This window comes from Chelonia mydas, chromosome 11, assembly GCF_015237465.2.
Source record: "Chelonia mydas isolate rCheMyd1 chromosome 11, rCheMyd1.pri.v2, whole genome shotgun sequence".
In the NCBI taxonomy this organism is placed as follows: domain Eukaryota; kingdom Metazoa; phylum Chordata; order Testudines; family Cheloniidae; genus Chelonia; species Chelonia mydas.
In genome coordinates this window covers 892,489-905,026 of record NC_051251.2, presented here as the reverse complement: position 1 = coordinate 905,026, position 12,538 = coordinate 892,489, and the positions used below count along the sequence as shown (strand labels likewise).

The following is a 12,538-nucleotide window of genomic DNA, read 5'->3' as shown; positions in this document are numbered from 1 at the left end:
TCTCCCAGGTGCTAGGGGCAGGGGAGGGTGGTGGTGCCAGGCCCGTGCTGCAGGCCTGGATCTCCAGGGTTTGCTGCCCCAGCCTTGGCACTGTCCCTGTGGGAGCCCCTGTTCGTCTTCAGCCCCCGGGCCTAGCTTTTCACATGGGGAAGCCCTGCAGCCCCCCACCCTAGACCGGCCCTTGGGGCTGCAGCCCCCGCGAGCTCCAGCCAGCCAGGCCAGAGGATTTCAGGCAGCCTCAGGCAGCCGGATGGGGAGCCTGGCTCAGCCTGGCAACGCCAGACTTACAGCAGAGCAACCGCCCCACTGGACCATGGCCGCCCACTCCCTCTGCCCTGCGTCTTCCTGCCCGGGGAAGCAGCAGAGCGAAGCGCCCAGCCCCGCGGTGCCCACCCCTTGGCTGCCAGTCACTGGGGCTGCCCTCCAGTTGTGTGTTTGTTCCAGTCCCCTCTTGGTCTGGTAACCGGGCCCTGGCCAGACAGGCCAACATTACCCTCTTCCCTGCAATGGGGAGCCATACCGAGTGGGGAAACTGAGTCACAGACGGTTTTCCTACAAATATTGCACAAATTCCCACCTTCTGCACACCCGTCGCCTATTCTGGTCCGTGGGAGCCCCCAGCAGCCTGGCGGAGGGTGGGGGGGGCTGCACCCAGAATATTGGACTGTGCAGTGGGGGACCTGTGGGGGGATTTTCTTGTTTTTTCCTTGTTTTTCAATGGTTTGCATGCAGAGGGGGTGGGCCTCAGTTTCCCTGGGTGTTACGGGTTTAATGAGGGAATGGGAGAAGGAGTTTGTTGGGACACAGGACCGGCGAGGGAACTTGGGACCCCGGCCAATGGCCTGGAGAACGGAGACCCCAGCGACTAGGGACCGGGAGGCACAGCCGGGTCTGGCCAGCGGAAGGACAATGGGCTGAGAAGAGGGGACCCCGGTGACCGGACCAGCCGGGTCCAGCCAGAGGGGCCAGAGGACAGAAGAGGACGGAAGCGGGGAGAGGGGGCCCAGGCGACCCTGTTTACGACCCTGTTTCCCTGGAGAGAAGACAATGGACGGGGTGGGGGGGTGCTTGGGGCCGGGGATCTCAGCTCCCCAGCTGGGAAGCAGGGGGGCTCTGTGCTGGAGGGAGGGGGCAGGTAGAGCCCCCCTGGGTGCAGGGGAGACTGGGATGTGCTGGGCTGAGGGGGGTGTCATGGAGTCCCCGGGCGATGCTCTGGGACTGCTCCCCATGAAGCCAGGCAGGACTCTGGGGAAGTCTCCTCTCAGGGAGCAGCCTGTCTGCAGGACACACAGCTCCCCCGGCTCCACCTTCCTGGGTCTGACCCTCCGTGCGCTTCCCCCAGCGAGTCCGCTCAGCCGGGGCTCCTGGGGAAGCCAGAGGGTCCTGCCCCCCAACTCTGCAGTCAGACAGGACTCTCAGCCAGCCAGTAAAACAGAAGGTTTATTAGCCGACAGGACCATGGTCTAACACAGAGCTTGTTGGTGCAGAGAACTGGACCCCTCAGCTGGGTCCATTTTGGGGGCAGTGAGCCAGACAACCCCGTCTGCCCTTCACTCCATGTCCCCAGCCAGCCCCAAACTGAAACTCCCTCCAGCCCCTCCTCCTCTGGGCTTTGTCCCTGTCCTGGGCCAGGAGGGCACCGGATTCCTTTGTTCTCCAACCCTTTAGCTCTCACCTTGCAGGGGGAAGGGCCCAGGCCATCAGTGGCCAGGAAACAGGGTGTCGGCCATTCTCTGTGTCCAGACCCCTGCACACACCTGCCCTCCAGGGCTCTGCAATGATCAAACACCCTTATCCCCCCACCTAGATACTTAAGAACTGCCTAGGGGAAACTGAGGCATCCCCACAATATTCAGAGGAAACATTAAGAACAGTTCCGCTTCGTCACAGCCTGTCAGTGCATATGTGTGTGTGTGTCTGCCTGTCTCTGTGTATGTGTGTGTGTGTGTGTGCGTGTGCCTGTGTGTCTGTCTGTGTGCGCGTGTGTGCGTGTGCCTGTCTCTGTGTGTGTCTGTGTGCACACGGTGGGCGTTGTTCTCAGCAGCCCGGCTGCTCCCCCCAGGCTCAGCTCCCCACTCCCCAGGCTGCTCTCTGGGGTGGGGGCTGCATGGGGAGCCCTGTCCCCTGGGGGAGGTGGGAGCAGGCCCCACGCGGTGGCTCAGGACCAGGCTGTACCGGCAGGATCAGCCTCCCCCAGCAAATCAGCTGCTGCAGCTTGGCTGCATAGACTCCGGCTCCCCGCCTCCCTGCCCCTCGGAGGGCTCCCTGCCCCGCGCTGGCCAGGCCGGCCTCCCTGGCTTATGAGAGCTGACAGGATGGCAGCCCGGGCTGGGCCGGCAGCGGGCAGGTGACCTTTGCAGAGCTGTGGTAGCAGGGCCCGGGAGCGAGCTAGCAGGAGCATTAATCACACTTGCGTCCCCCACCGACGCACAGAGACCCGGAGGAGCAGGCCAGGGCCAGCGAGCAGAGCCCTGCTCCACCAGCCCCACTCCGAGCCGCGGCCCTGCCCCGGGGCTCACTGCGGCGTCCACGCCGGAGCCGTCCCGGGACGCGCCTGGGCAGCTGCCGTAGCCTTCCTGTGGTGAATGGCCCCTTAGCTTTAAAGTTTTATGAGCCAGCAGGCAGGTGGCCCGCGGAGGAGCCGGGGGGGGGTTTGCGCTGCCGGCCGGAGGCGCTCTGCAGAGACAGCACCAGGCTGATGGACCGGCCCTGCCCCTGCCAGCGTGGCAGACTCTCGGGCAGCTTTGCCAGCGAGTGCCCAGCGCCGTGCGCCAGCGAGCGCTCTGCAGCTGAGCCCGCCCAGAGCTGCGCGGGCTGGGGGGGGAACGAACCGCCACCGCGCTGGGCCCCTCGCCTGAGAGGCCGGCACCGTCGCTGCACGGCCTGGCCCCACTGCTCTGCTCCCGCACCGGGGAGCTCAGGGGCGCAGGGGAATTCCTCCCTAAAGCTCTGCACCGCGGGCGGCCGTGGCAGGGTCCTGTGCCGCGTCACCACGGCGGGAGGCCCTGAGACGGTCAGAGGCTGGCGAGCCAGGCTGGGGCTGCCCCTGCCCGTGCCGCACCGCCTGGTCGTGCATGGGGCAGCTGGTTCCAATCCTGTCTGCCTGCGTCCGGCTCCCTGCCCCCCAACCAGCTCTGGGGTCCCCCCTCGGAGCGCTTTCCCCTGCAGCGTCCCGCCCCCTCGCTGCCCGGCCCCGCCACGCTGTCCTGGGTGTCTCAGCACCGCTGCCAGGCTGGCTCCGGGCCTGCCCCAGCGGTCGCGCCCGTGTCTCACGCCGTGCAGCACCGGAGGGGGCGGGGAGCAATCACCTGACGTTCAGCCAGGCAGCCCCTTCCAGAGCCCCCCACCCCACTGGGCAGTCCCACGTCCCTGACCTGCCTGCGCTAACGAGGAGACGCCAGCCAGCGCCCGGGGCCGGGCCTGCCACACACGCTTGTGTCCGGGCTGGGCGTCTGCTGGGCACGAGGCGGAGTGAGCGCCGCAGCCGCGTCCCTTCAAATCGATCAGAATTAACGAGCGCCCGGCTCCCGGCCCATGGGCTCGCGGCGCGGCCAGCCCCTCCGTGGAGCGCGCGGAGCTGCCACTCGACGCTGGGGCCGGCGGCTGCCCCCTCGAGGGCCACGCGCGCACGTGGCAAGGCCCAGGACCGAGTCTGCCCAGGGGCAGCGTCACTGCGGGGACGTGCTGCCCGCACCGGCTGGCTCAGCCAGGCCCCCGCCTCCTGCCCTGAGCCCCGCGTCCTCCCAGCCGGGCAGCCTGCCAGCCTGGCCGGCTCTAGCCCGGCCTGTCCCTGCTCCCGGGGTGCAGCCCGCTTGGGGCCAGGCTCCGCACAGCCTGGGCAGCAGGAGGGGAAGGCCCCGCGAGGGACGGGAGAGGTCCTGGCGGGCAGGGGGGAAGCGCAGGGCCTTGCATTGGGCAGCACCCACCCCTGCAGGGGGCTGAGTCGGTCCGACGCGCTCACCCACTAGCTGGCTCTGTCCCGGGCAGCCCTTGGCCGAAGGGCTCCCAGAGCCGCTCAGTCTCTGTGGCTCGGGGGTGGGCGAAGCTGGCTGGGGGAAGCCTTGGCCCCGGGGGTGCTCAGAAGGGAGCCTGGAGTGGGCACGGGCTGACGCCCGGGGCAGGGAAGTGAACAGGGAGGGGCACTGGGCAGGCTGCTGGGATTGCAGGGCAACAAACTCTGCCCATCTGAGGTGGCAGCAGCTATCCTGACCAGTCAGAGACAGCCGGGTACGACGGCCAGGCCGGCCCGTCGTCCGCGCTGGGTCAGGGCCCCGGGCCAGCGCCTGGCCCTCCACGGGGCGCTGCACTGTGCCAGGCCAGTCTCTAGTTGTGACGAAGCGGGGCTGTTCTTAATGTTTCCTGTGAATACCGTAGGGGTGCCTCAGTTTCCCCTAGGCATTTCTTAAGTCTCTAGGGGAGGTGGGATAAGGGGGCGTGATTGTTGCAGAGCAAAGGGCCAGGGTCCATAAATGGCCGACACTCTGTCTCCTGACGACTGATGGCCTGGGCCTTCCCCCTGCAAGGTGAGAGCTAAAGGGCTGGAGAACAAAGGAATCCGGTGACCTCCTGGCCTGGGAAAGGGACAAAGCCCAGAGGAGCGGGGGCTGGAGGGAGTTTCAGTCTGGGGCTGGCTGGGACATGGAGTGAAGGGCAGACGTGGTTGTCTGGCTCACTGCCCCCCAAAATGGACCCAGCTGAGGGGTCCTGTTCTCTGCACCTACAAGCTCTGGTTTAGACCATGTTCCCTATCACCTAATAAACCTGTTTCCCCGGCTGGCTGAGAGTCACATCTGTGCAGCAAACTTGCCCCTCCCTCGACCATGGCCTGGGCTCCAGGAGACCGATTGTTGTCGGGGGAGCAAGGCAGGGCCAGCCCCTGCCCCGTCGGAGCGTGAAGGTCTCGGGGGTGCAGTGCCTGACCCCAGAAGCCAAGGGGGGCAGCTGCCGTTCCAGCCCCTCTCCCCCACTCTAGGCACAAGCACCTAGCCATTGCTTGGGCCCCAAACAGCTGTCACAAGGGTTGAATAAACTGACCTTATTTGCATAGACCCGCCCCCTTTGCTGAGGCACACGGCATGATGGGCCACTTGGCCCAAATGGTCAATGTGCCTGGGGTTGGATCACAAGTCGCTTTGCCCTGGGGCAGGGTGGTGGAGGCTGGTAGCCTGGCTGGGGGAGTAATGGGCACAGAGCTGGGCTTGGCCTGGCCTGACCCTGGGGGTCACCCTCACCTGAAGAGCACTCGCTGAGCAGGTGCAGGGGAGGGGGCAGCTGTGATGTACCATGCCATAAATACTCCTATTTTTCTTGCTGGGGGTTTGGTGCTGCCCTGGGGAGTTGGGGGTCGCTGGTGGCCCGGTGCAGCCGGAGGGGCAGGGGAGGGCCCCCTGTGCCACAGTGACGGGAGGGCATCACTGGAGGCATGCCTGGGCTGGGCAGTGAGATCCCAGGAATGCCCCTCTGGACTGGGGGTCGCTGAGCCAGGCCAGCAGCTGGGAGTGGGGTGTTAAAGGGCCATTTGTTTGTGGGGCTGTCGGTGGGAGGCTGAAGAGAGACTGATGCTGGGCCCGGCCAGCGTGTGTGGGGTGCCCGGAGCGGGGTGCTGGGCTCAGTGCGTGCACTCTGCAGGAGGCTGCCGGCCCGGCTCCATTGGCCTGCGCGGAGGCAGGGGCCGGGCGCCCGCCCCAGCCGGGTTTGGAGCTTTGCTGGTGGCATCGGGCGTGGCATGAGAGTGGCTCTGACCCGGTGCCCGGGGAGGGGGGGCGGCTGCCAAGGGGGTGCCCTAGCAAGGGGGATGTTCCCGGGGGTGCAGGATGAGGGGGCTGCCCCTGCTCACCCCGAACACTCAGCACTTGGTCGGCGCCCTGCCAATCGCCCAGCTCTGGGGCAGGAGCATCGTGCCCTGGGCCTGCAGACCTGGGCCATGTGGGCTGCAGACCTGGGCCATGGGGGTGTCCTGCAGTGCAGGGTGCGGGGACTCTGCCAAGACCAGCTGTGGGGTTAGAAGCAGAGCTATGTGCAGGGGCAGCAACCTCTGGCAGGGAGGTCTGTGGAGAGTGTGGGGCGGGGGGCTGACCTGGGAGGTCCCTGTGCAGCGGGCAGTGGCGGGGGGGGGGGGTACCACCAGAGCTGGGGGGGGTCTGTACAGAGCAGGAGAATGAGCGGTGTGGGGCTGGCCGTGGGGGGTGTGTGTCGGGGGTCTGTGCAGAGGAGGACGGCGAGCGGTGTGGGGCTGGCTGGGGGGAGTGGGGGGCAGGGGGGTCTGTGCAGAGGAGGATGGTCAGCAGTGTGGGGCTGGCCGTGGGGGTCTGTGCAGAGCAGGACGGTGAGCAGTGTGGGGCTGGCTGGGGGGGCAGGGGGGTCTGTGCAGAGGAGGACAGCGAGCGGTGTCGGGCTGGCTGGGGGGGGCGGGGGGGTCTGTGCAGAGGAGGACGGCGAGTGGTGTGGGGCTGGCTGGGGGGGCAGGGGGGTCTGTGCAGAGGAGGACGGCGAGCGGTGTGGGGCTGGCTGGGGGGGGCGGGGGGGGTCTGTGCAGAGGAGGATGGCGAGCGGTGTGGGGCTGGCCAGGGGGGTCTGTGCAGAGGAGGATGGCGAGCGGTGTGGGGCTGGCCGGGGGGAGCGGGGGGCAGGTGGGTCTGTGCAGAGGAGGATGGCGAGCGGTGTGGGGCTGGCCAGGGGGGTCTGTGCAGAGGAGGATGGCGAGCGGTGTGGGGCTGGCCGGGGGGAGCGGGGGGCGGGGGGGTCTGTGCAGAGGAGGACGGCGAGCGGTGTGGGGCTGCAGTGTGGGGCTGGCTCCTGGGGCCTGTGCAGGCCCTCAGGATGGGTGCAGGTTTCTGTGGCGTTTGCCGGGCTGGCTTTGGCCCGGCCTGTGGGCGTCTGGGGGCAGCCTGGTGGGGCGAGCGCAGCCCCTGCCCCCGTGCCCAGATTCGGGGCCCTGCTCCGCTCTGGCCCAGACGGTGGCTTCCTGCCTCCTCTTGGGCAGCCCCGGCCCTGAGACGGGCGGGGGCCGTCGGTGGGTGCGGGGCCCTGCCGCGCCCCCTGCCCCTGGGCCAAAGGCTGGAGCTGCCCAGTGCCCCATGGCTCTGGGCCCGGTGAGACCCCCGGCCACGCTGGCTGAGCCGGCCCGAGCCCGGTGGTGCGTTGCTCCGGGGCCCGTCGCCAGGCCCGGCGGCGTTTCCTGGGGTTCCCTGGCCCCCTTGCGGGCGGGGGGGCAGGAACTTGGCGAGCCGCGATTGCAGGAGCCTGGCCAGCCCGGAGCCGCGGGAACCGCTGGCCCATGCAGAGCTGCAGCCGGCTCAGGCTCCGCTCCGCGCGGCATTAATTCCCGGGAAGGGGAGGGAGCCCTAATCCCTGACAGCTGCTGCTTCGCACGGATCAATAACCCTTTTCACTTTTCCCGCGGCTTGTTCCGCGGGGAGCGCCATCGATCGGGGCAGCTCCTCCTGCCGGCTTCCTCTCCCCTCCTCGCCCTGATCGCGCAGCCGGCGAGGGAGGAGGCGGGTGGCCCGCGGCGAGGGCACGGCCGGCACGGCCTCACGGGCGCCAGGAGCCGGAGGGTTTGCAGCTCCCAACTTTGGGAGCAGGAGCCGCGCGGCAGGGAGGCGGTTAACGTCCAGGAGGATCCACGGCCGGGGGATTAGGAGGGGCTGCTCGGCTGGCTGGCTGCAGGCTGCCTCCGGCTCCCAGTCCCCGCTCCAGCCGCGGTGGCTGCTCCTCTCCTGGGGCAGGAAGTCGTGGCAGGGGTGCCAGGCCCCGGCGGGCGAGCGGAGCTGCCAGCGAGCGGCCGCGCTCTCTGCTCCCCTTGGCATCACTTTGCCGCGGCCGAGCTGTTCTAACAAGTGGCTGGAGCAGCACTTTGGAGCTGGCCGGGGCTGGCGGGGCTCGGTTCGGCGCGGCCCCCTGCCCGGGGGGCTCCGGTCCCTGCCCGCCGCCTCTGCTCACGCGCCGGGCTGCACGGGGAAATGCCGGTGACATGTCTTGAATGATTAAGTGTTCCCTGGATTGTATTAGCACATGCTGCCTACCCGCTGCCTGTCTCTGCCGGGTCTTCGCCAGCGCAGGGAGGCAGAGGCCGGGTTATTTGACAGCTGTATTTGTGCTGATAAGCGAAGGCACAAGGAGACGATCGACTCGTGAGACAAGAGGGAAGCAGCGGCTGGGAGCGCCGGAGAAGGGCTGCGCTTCCCTTGGCATCGCCCCGCTCTCGCTCGGCGGCTGAGGTGTCCTGCCACAGAGGAGGCTCCCCCGTGCCAGTCCCCGGCTCTGGCCGGGTCCCCACGCTGGGGGCTAGCTCGCTGGCTGGGCACGGTGGGCGCGCCGGCCGCTCTGGGCAGATGCCAATTGAGATCGTGTGTAAAATTAAATTTGCCGAGGAGGATGAGAAGCAGGAGGAGGAAGAGGAAGGGGACAAGGAGAGCCTGATCGAGGAGCCAAGCCGCCGGCGCACCCGCGACCTGGCCGCCTTCGCTGGCACCTGCACCCTGCACGGCCTTTGCCACATCTGCGGGTCGGGGCGCCTGGGTGTGCGGCAGACACTGTGGGCCTTCGCCTTCCTGCTCTCGCTGGCCTTCCTCCTGTCCCAGGCCGCCCGCTCGGCGCTGCTGTACCTGGAGCGCCCGCACCTCGCGGCGCTGGACGAGGAGGCCGCCCGCGAGATGCTCTTCCCGGCCGTGACCATCTGCAACATCAACCGCTTCCGCCACTCCGCGCTCTCCGACGCCGACATCTTCCACCTGGCCAACATGACCGGGCTGCCCCCCAAGGACCGCGAGGGGCACAGGGCGGCCGACCTGCTCTACCCCGACCCGGACATGGCCGACATCCTGAACCGCACCGGCCACCAGCTCGACGACATGCTCCAGAGCTGCAACTTCAGCGGCGAGAAGTGCTCCTCCCAGAACTTCACCGTGGTGAGTCCCCGCCGGCCGCGGGCGCCCGCCCGGCCCCCTGGCGCCCGCCCGGCCTCCTGCTGCTCCAGCCGTGTCTGGTGGAGTTTCCCTCCAAGTTCCCCGAGCGCCAGAGCTCTGTCCAGGGGGCTGAGCCACGCTGGGGGCCGGGCTCTGGGGCCCCCCGATGGAGGGACTTGCAGAGCTGGGGCCGGGGGAGAGCCGAGGGGTCACTGGACGCCTTGGGAAGTTGCCGTTTCTTGCTGTGCTGGGAGAGAGCCCCCCGCACCGGGGCTGGCAGGGGGTTCGCGAGGAAAGACACCCCCGGGGTGCCAGGGTCATGTGTGCTCGGAGCGCCCAAGCAGCTGCTGCTCCCAGTGTGCCTCCGTCCCCCCTGGCAGCCTGCACGGCCCTGGGCTGGCCCCTTCCACGCCGGGGTCCGGGGCCCGGGGCCCGGGCCGCCCTCCAGGTGCTGGTCCAGGCAGCGAGGCTCCCAGCCGGGCAGCGCTAGCGCGGGCCCCGGCTCCGCTCTGGAGCCTGAAGCCCCAAATCCCCGCTGTGCTTTGGGGAAATCAATGTGCTGAGCGGGCGGAAAGCCTGGTGGGACCTTTGCCGCCCGTAATGACTCTGGAAATGAGCCGCTTCCCTCCTGCGGCTGCCACGCGGCCTGATTCCGCGCTCCCGGAGCAGCGCTGCCAGCCGCAGCCCGCGCCCGGCTCGGGGAGGGGAGCTGCGGGCACCGGGGGCATGGCAGCGGGTCTCAGCCAGCAACACGAGGCCAGAGCTGGCCCAGTGGAGATCCCACCTCTGTGGAGCGGGGGCACCCCGAGGAAGGTGGGGGAGAGAGGGAGAGGAGAGGGGGGCTCCGGGGAGGGGGCCTGTGGAGGGCAGGGGGAGTGCAGGATGCTGCCCCTTTCCCTGCTGGGTGCCCGCGGTGGGCACAGGGGGGAATGGCCGGTCTCGCTGTTGGGCACAGGCATGAGCACAGGGCTGGGAGCCAGGAGCCCTGCACTCTGATCCCCTCTCTGTGCCCTGGCCGCCGGAGGGGCTGGGGGGCGCGGACGCCTGGCTCCTCACTGCCCCCTCCAAGGTGTGTGGGTGGGGGGGTCCCTGGGCTGAGCCTGCTGAGGTGGGATCGAAGGCCGAGGGTCTGGAGTAGAATAGCTGGGGGGCTAGGGGGCCAGAGGGAGGAGGGGTGGGCCTGGGGGCTGGCTGTGGGGCTGCCAGTGTGAGGTGGCGATGCCCGTCGCTGGAGGGCTTGGCTAAGCGCTGGGTCACTTGGGTCCTGCTGGGGCACTGAGCCCTTCGAGGCAGACCCCAGGCTCCCTGGGGACAAAGCCCTGGGCCCTGCTGATGGCAGTGTGGGGTGGCGGGGTTGCTGTGTGGGGCCGTTTCTAAGCAGGGTGCCGTGGGGAGGGACGGGCAGTGCCGTGGGGTGGGGGTTGGGGGCCCACTGGAGGTGTGGGGCTGGTGCCGGGGGGAGGGACATGCTGGGGGGAAGAGCCAGGCGCTGCTCCCCTCCCCCGGCGTGTGCCGGGGTAGGCACAGGACTCCTGGGTTCTCAGCCGTGGGACCTGGTGTGAGCACGTCCCAGCGGGAGGACGCCTGGGGGAGGTGGATTGGAGCAGCGCTCTGGCCAGGAGCTGTGGGGCAGCCGTGGGGCTGGCGGGCTGGCCGGGCTCTGGCCCTGTGTGCTCTCCTGGGGGGGCAGGGCTGCCCCTCTCTGTGCCCGGGCGCTGGGCATGCGAAATACCCGCCAGGACCCCGTGCTGCAGGCAGTGAGCTGGAAATCAGCCTCCAGCCCGTCACCGGCCGGGTTCTTTATGGGCCGGCACGGGGGAAAATCCCCGGCGTAAGCAGCTTCCAAGTCGTAAAGCCGGGCGGGCTGTAAATCTCCTGTGGGGGGGGCGCGGAGCCGCAGCCAGGTTCCCTGCGGCTGGACTGCGGGTCCCCCTGCGCTCCGGTGTGGGAGAGACGCAGGGGCCCGGGCAGCAGGCCAGGCCCCGGGCCCCCACCCTTGCCTGCGCTGCCCCCCGCCCTGCCTGGCAGCTCTTCCCAGCCTTGGCGTGGGCAGCTGGGGGGCCCGTGTCTCCGGTGGGGCCTGGGGTGGCGGGAGCAGGGGGCCCGTGGGGCTGGAAATCGTCGTCATGCTCCAGCGGGAGGTTTCCTGGGCTAGTCCTTGGCAGCAGCTGGTGGGGCGCTGGGCTGCCCCGGCCGGCCTGATCTGGGGCCCGGGGCCCAGTCCTGCCCCAGCCCAGCGCAGGGGCCCGAGCGTGTCCGGGTCAGGGCACAGCGGGGCCAGGCCCTGCGGCATGCAGCAAGGGTGGGGACACGCTGGGGAGGGGTCGCTCCCTGAGGCTGGCAGGGGCCGGTTTAGCCCCTGGCTGGTCGCCAGGCTGTGAGTGGGCACTGGGCAGCCAGGTCAGGGTCCGGTCTATCGATCTCTGCTCCCTGCCCACCGCTCCGAGCCCCTCCCCGGGGGCTGGCACCGCTCATGGCCCCAGCAGCGCCTGGAGCCTGCAGGACCAGCCTGGGCAGGGGCAGGTGGGGAAGGATGGAGGAGCCCCCAGCCCGGCTGCTGTCACCCCATGCACCTGCCAGGGGCGATCGCTCGCTCCCTCGCCCGCTCAGGGTGGCGGCTGTTCTGAAAAGCGAAATCCCTGTCAAAAGCCTTTTGTCTCGGCTCCGGCCCCACGAACCCGGCCCCGGGGAGGCTGCCGAGAGCTGGCAGCGCTTCCACCGCAGCTGGCAGGATCCCCGGAGCCTGGCACAGACTGGCCGCACCGGGCAGGGGCCTTCGAGGCGCTGGGCTCGGCCCTGAGCCGCCAGGTCAGTGCCGGGGGAGTCCCCAGGGCCCGGCAAGTCTGCGCTGCTCTAGCCGGCCGGGGTGGGGGGCGAAGCCTCCAGGATCAGGCAGCAAGAGAAGAAACTGAGCAGACAGAGCCAGGGACCGGGTCCAGGCCTATGGAAATGCAGGGGACAGCGGGGGCTACGGGTCAGGAGTGAGGAGCACCGGCAGAGCTGGGGGCTAGCAGGGGGCTGCGGATCGGGAGTGAGGGGCACTGGCAGAGCTGGGGGGCTAGCAGGGGGGCTGTGGGTTGGGAGTGAGGGGCACCGGCAGCGCTGTATGAGGATGCTGGTGGACGGAGGCATGGGGCACCCATCTGGCAGATCGAGGGTCGTCCCTGTGTGACGCTGGGCTAATGTAGTGCCCATCTTTAAAAAAGGGAAGAAGGAGGATCCTGGGAACTACAGGCCAGTCAGCCTCACCTCAGTCCCTGGAAAAATCATGGAGCAGGTCCTCAAGGAATCAATCCTGAAGCACTTACACGAGAGGAAAGTGATCAGGAACAGTCAGCATGGATTCACCAAGGACAAGTCATGCCTGACTAATCTAATCGCCTTCTATGATGAAATAACTGGCTCTGTGGATGAGGGGAAAGCAGTGGACGTGTTGTTCCTTGACTTTAGCAAAGCTTTTGACACGGTCTCCCACAGTATTCTTGCCAGCAAGTAAAAGAAGTATGGGCTAGATGAATGGACTGTAAGGGGCATAGAAAGCTGGCTAGATCGTCGGACTCAATGGGTGGTGATCAATGGCCCCACGTCTAGTTGGCAGCCGGTATCTAGCGGAGCGCCCCAAGGGTCGGTCC

General features: G+C 68.4%; 1 protein-coding gene across 1 annotated transcript in view; it reads left to right on the top strand.

Moving 5' to 3' along the window:
- Positions 1–7,412: 7,412 nt before the first annotated feature.
- The window catches only part of ASIC4 (acid sensing ion channel subunit family member 4), a 65,317-nt gene continuing 60,191 nt past the window's right edge, over positions 7,413–12,538 (top strand). The window contains exon 1 of the mRNA XM_037912509.2: positions 7,413–8,909. Within this exon, the coding sequence (XP_037768437.1) occupies positions 8,334–8,909 (576 nt within the window). The 5' untranslated portion in view covers positions 7,413–8,333. The remainder of the gene's footprint in view (positions 8,910–12,538) is intronic.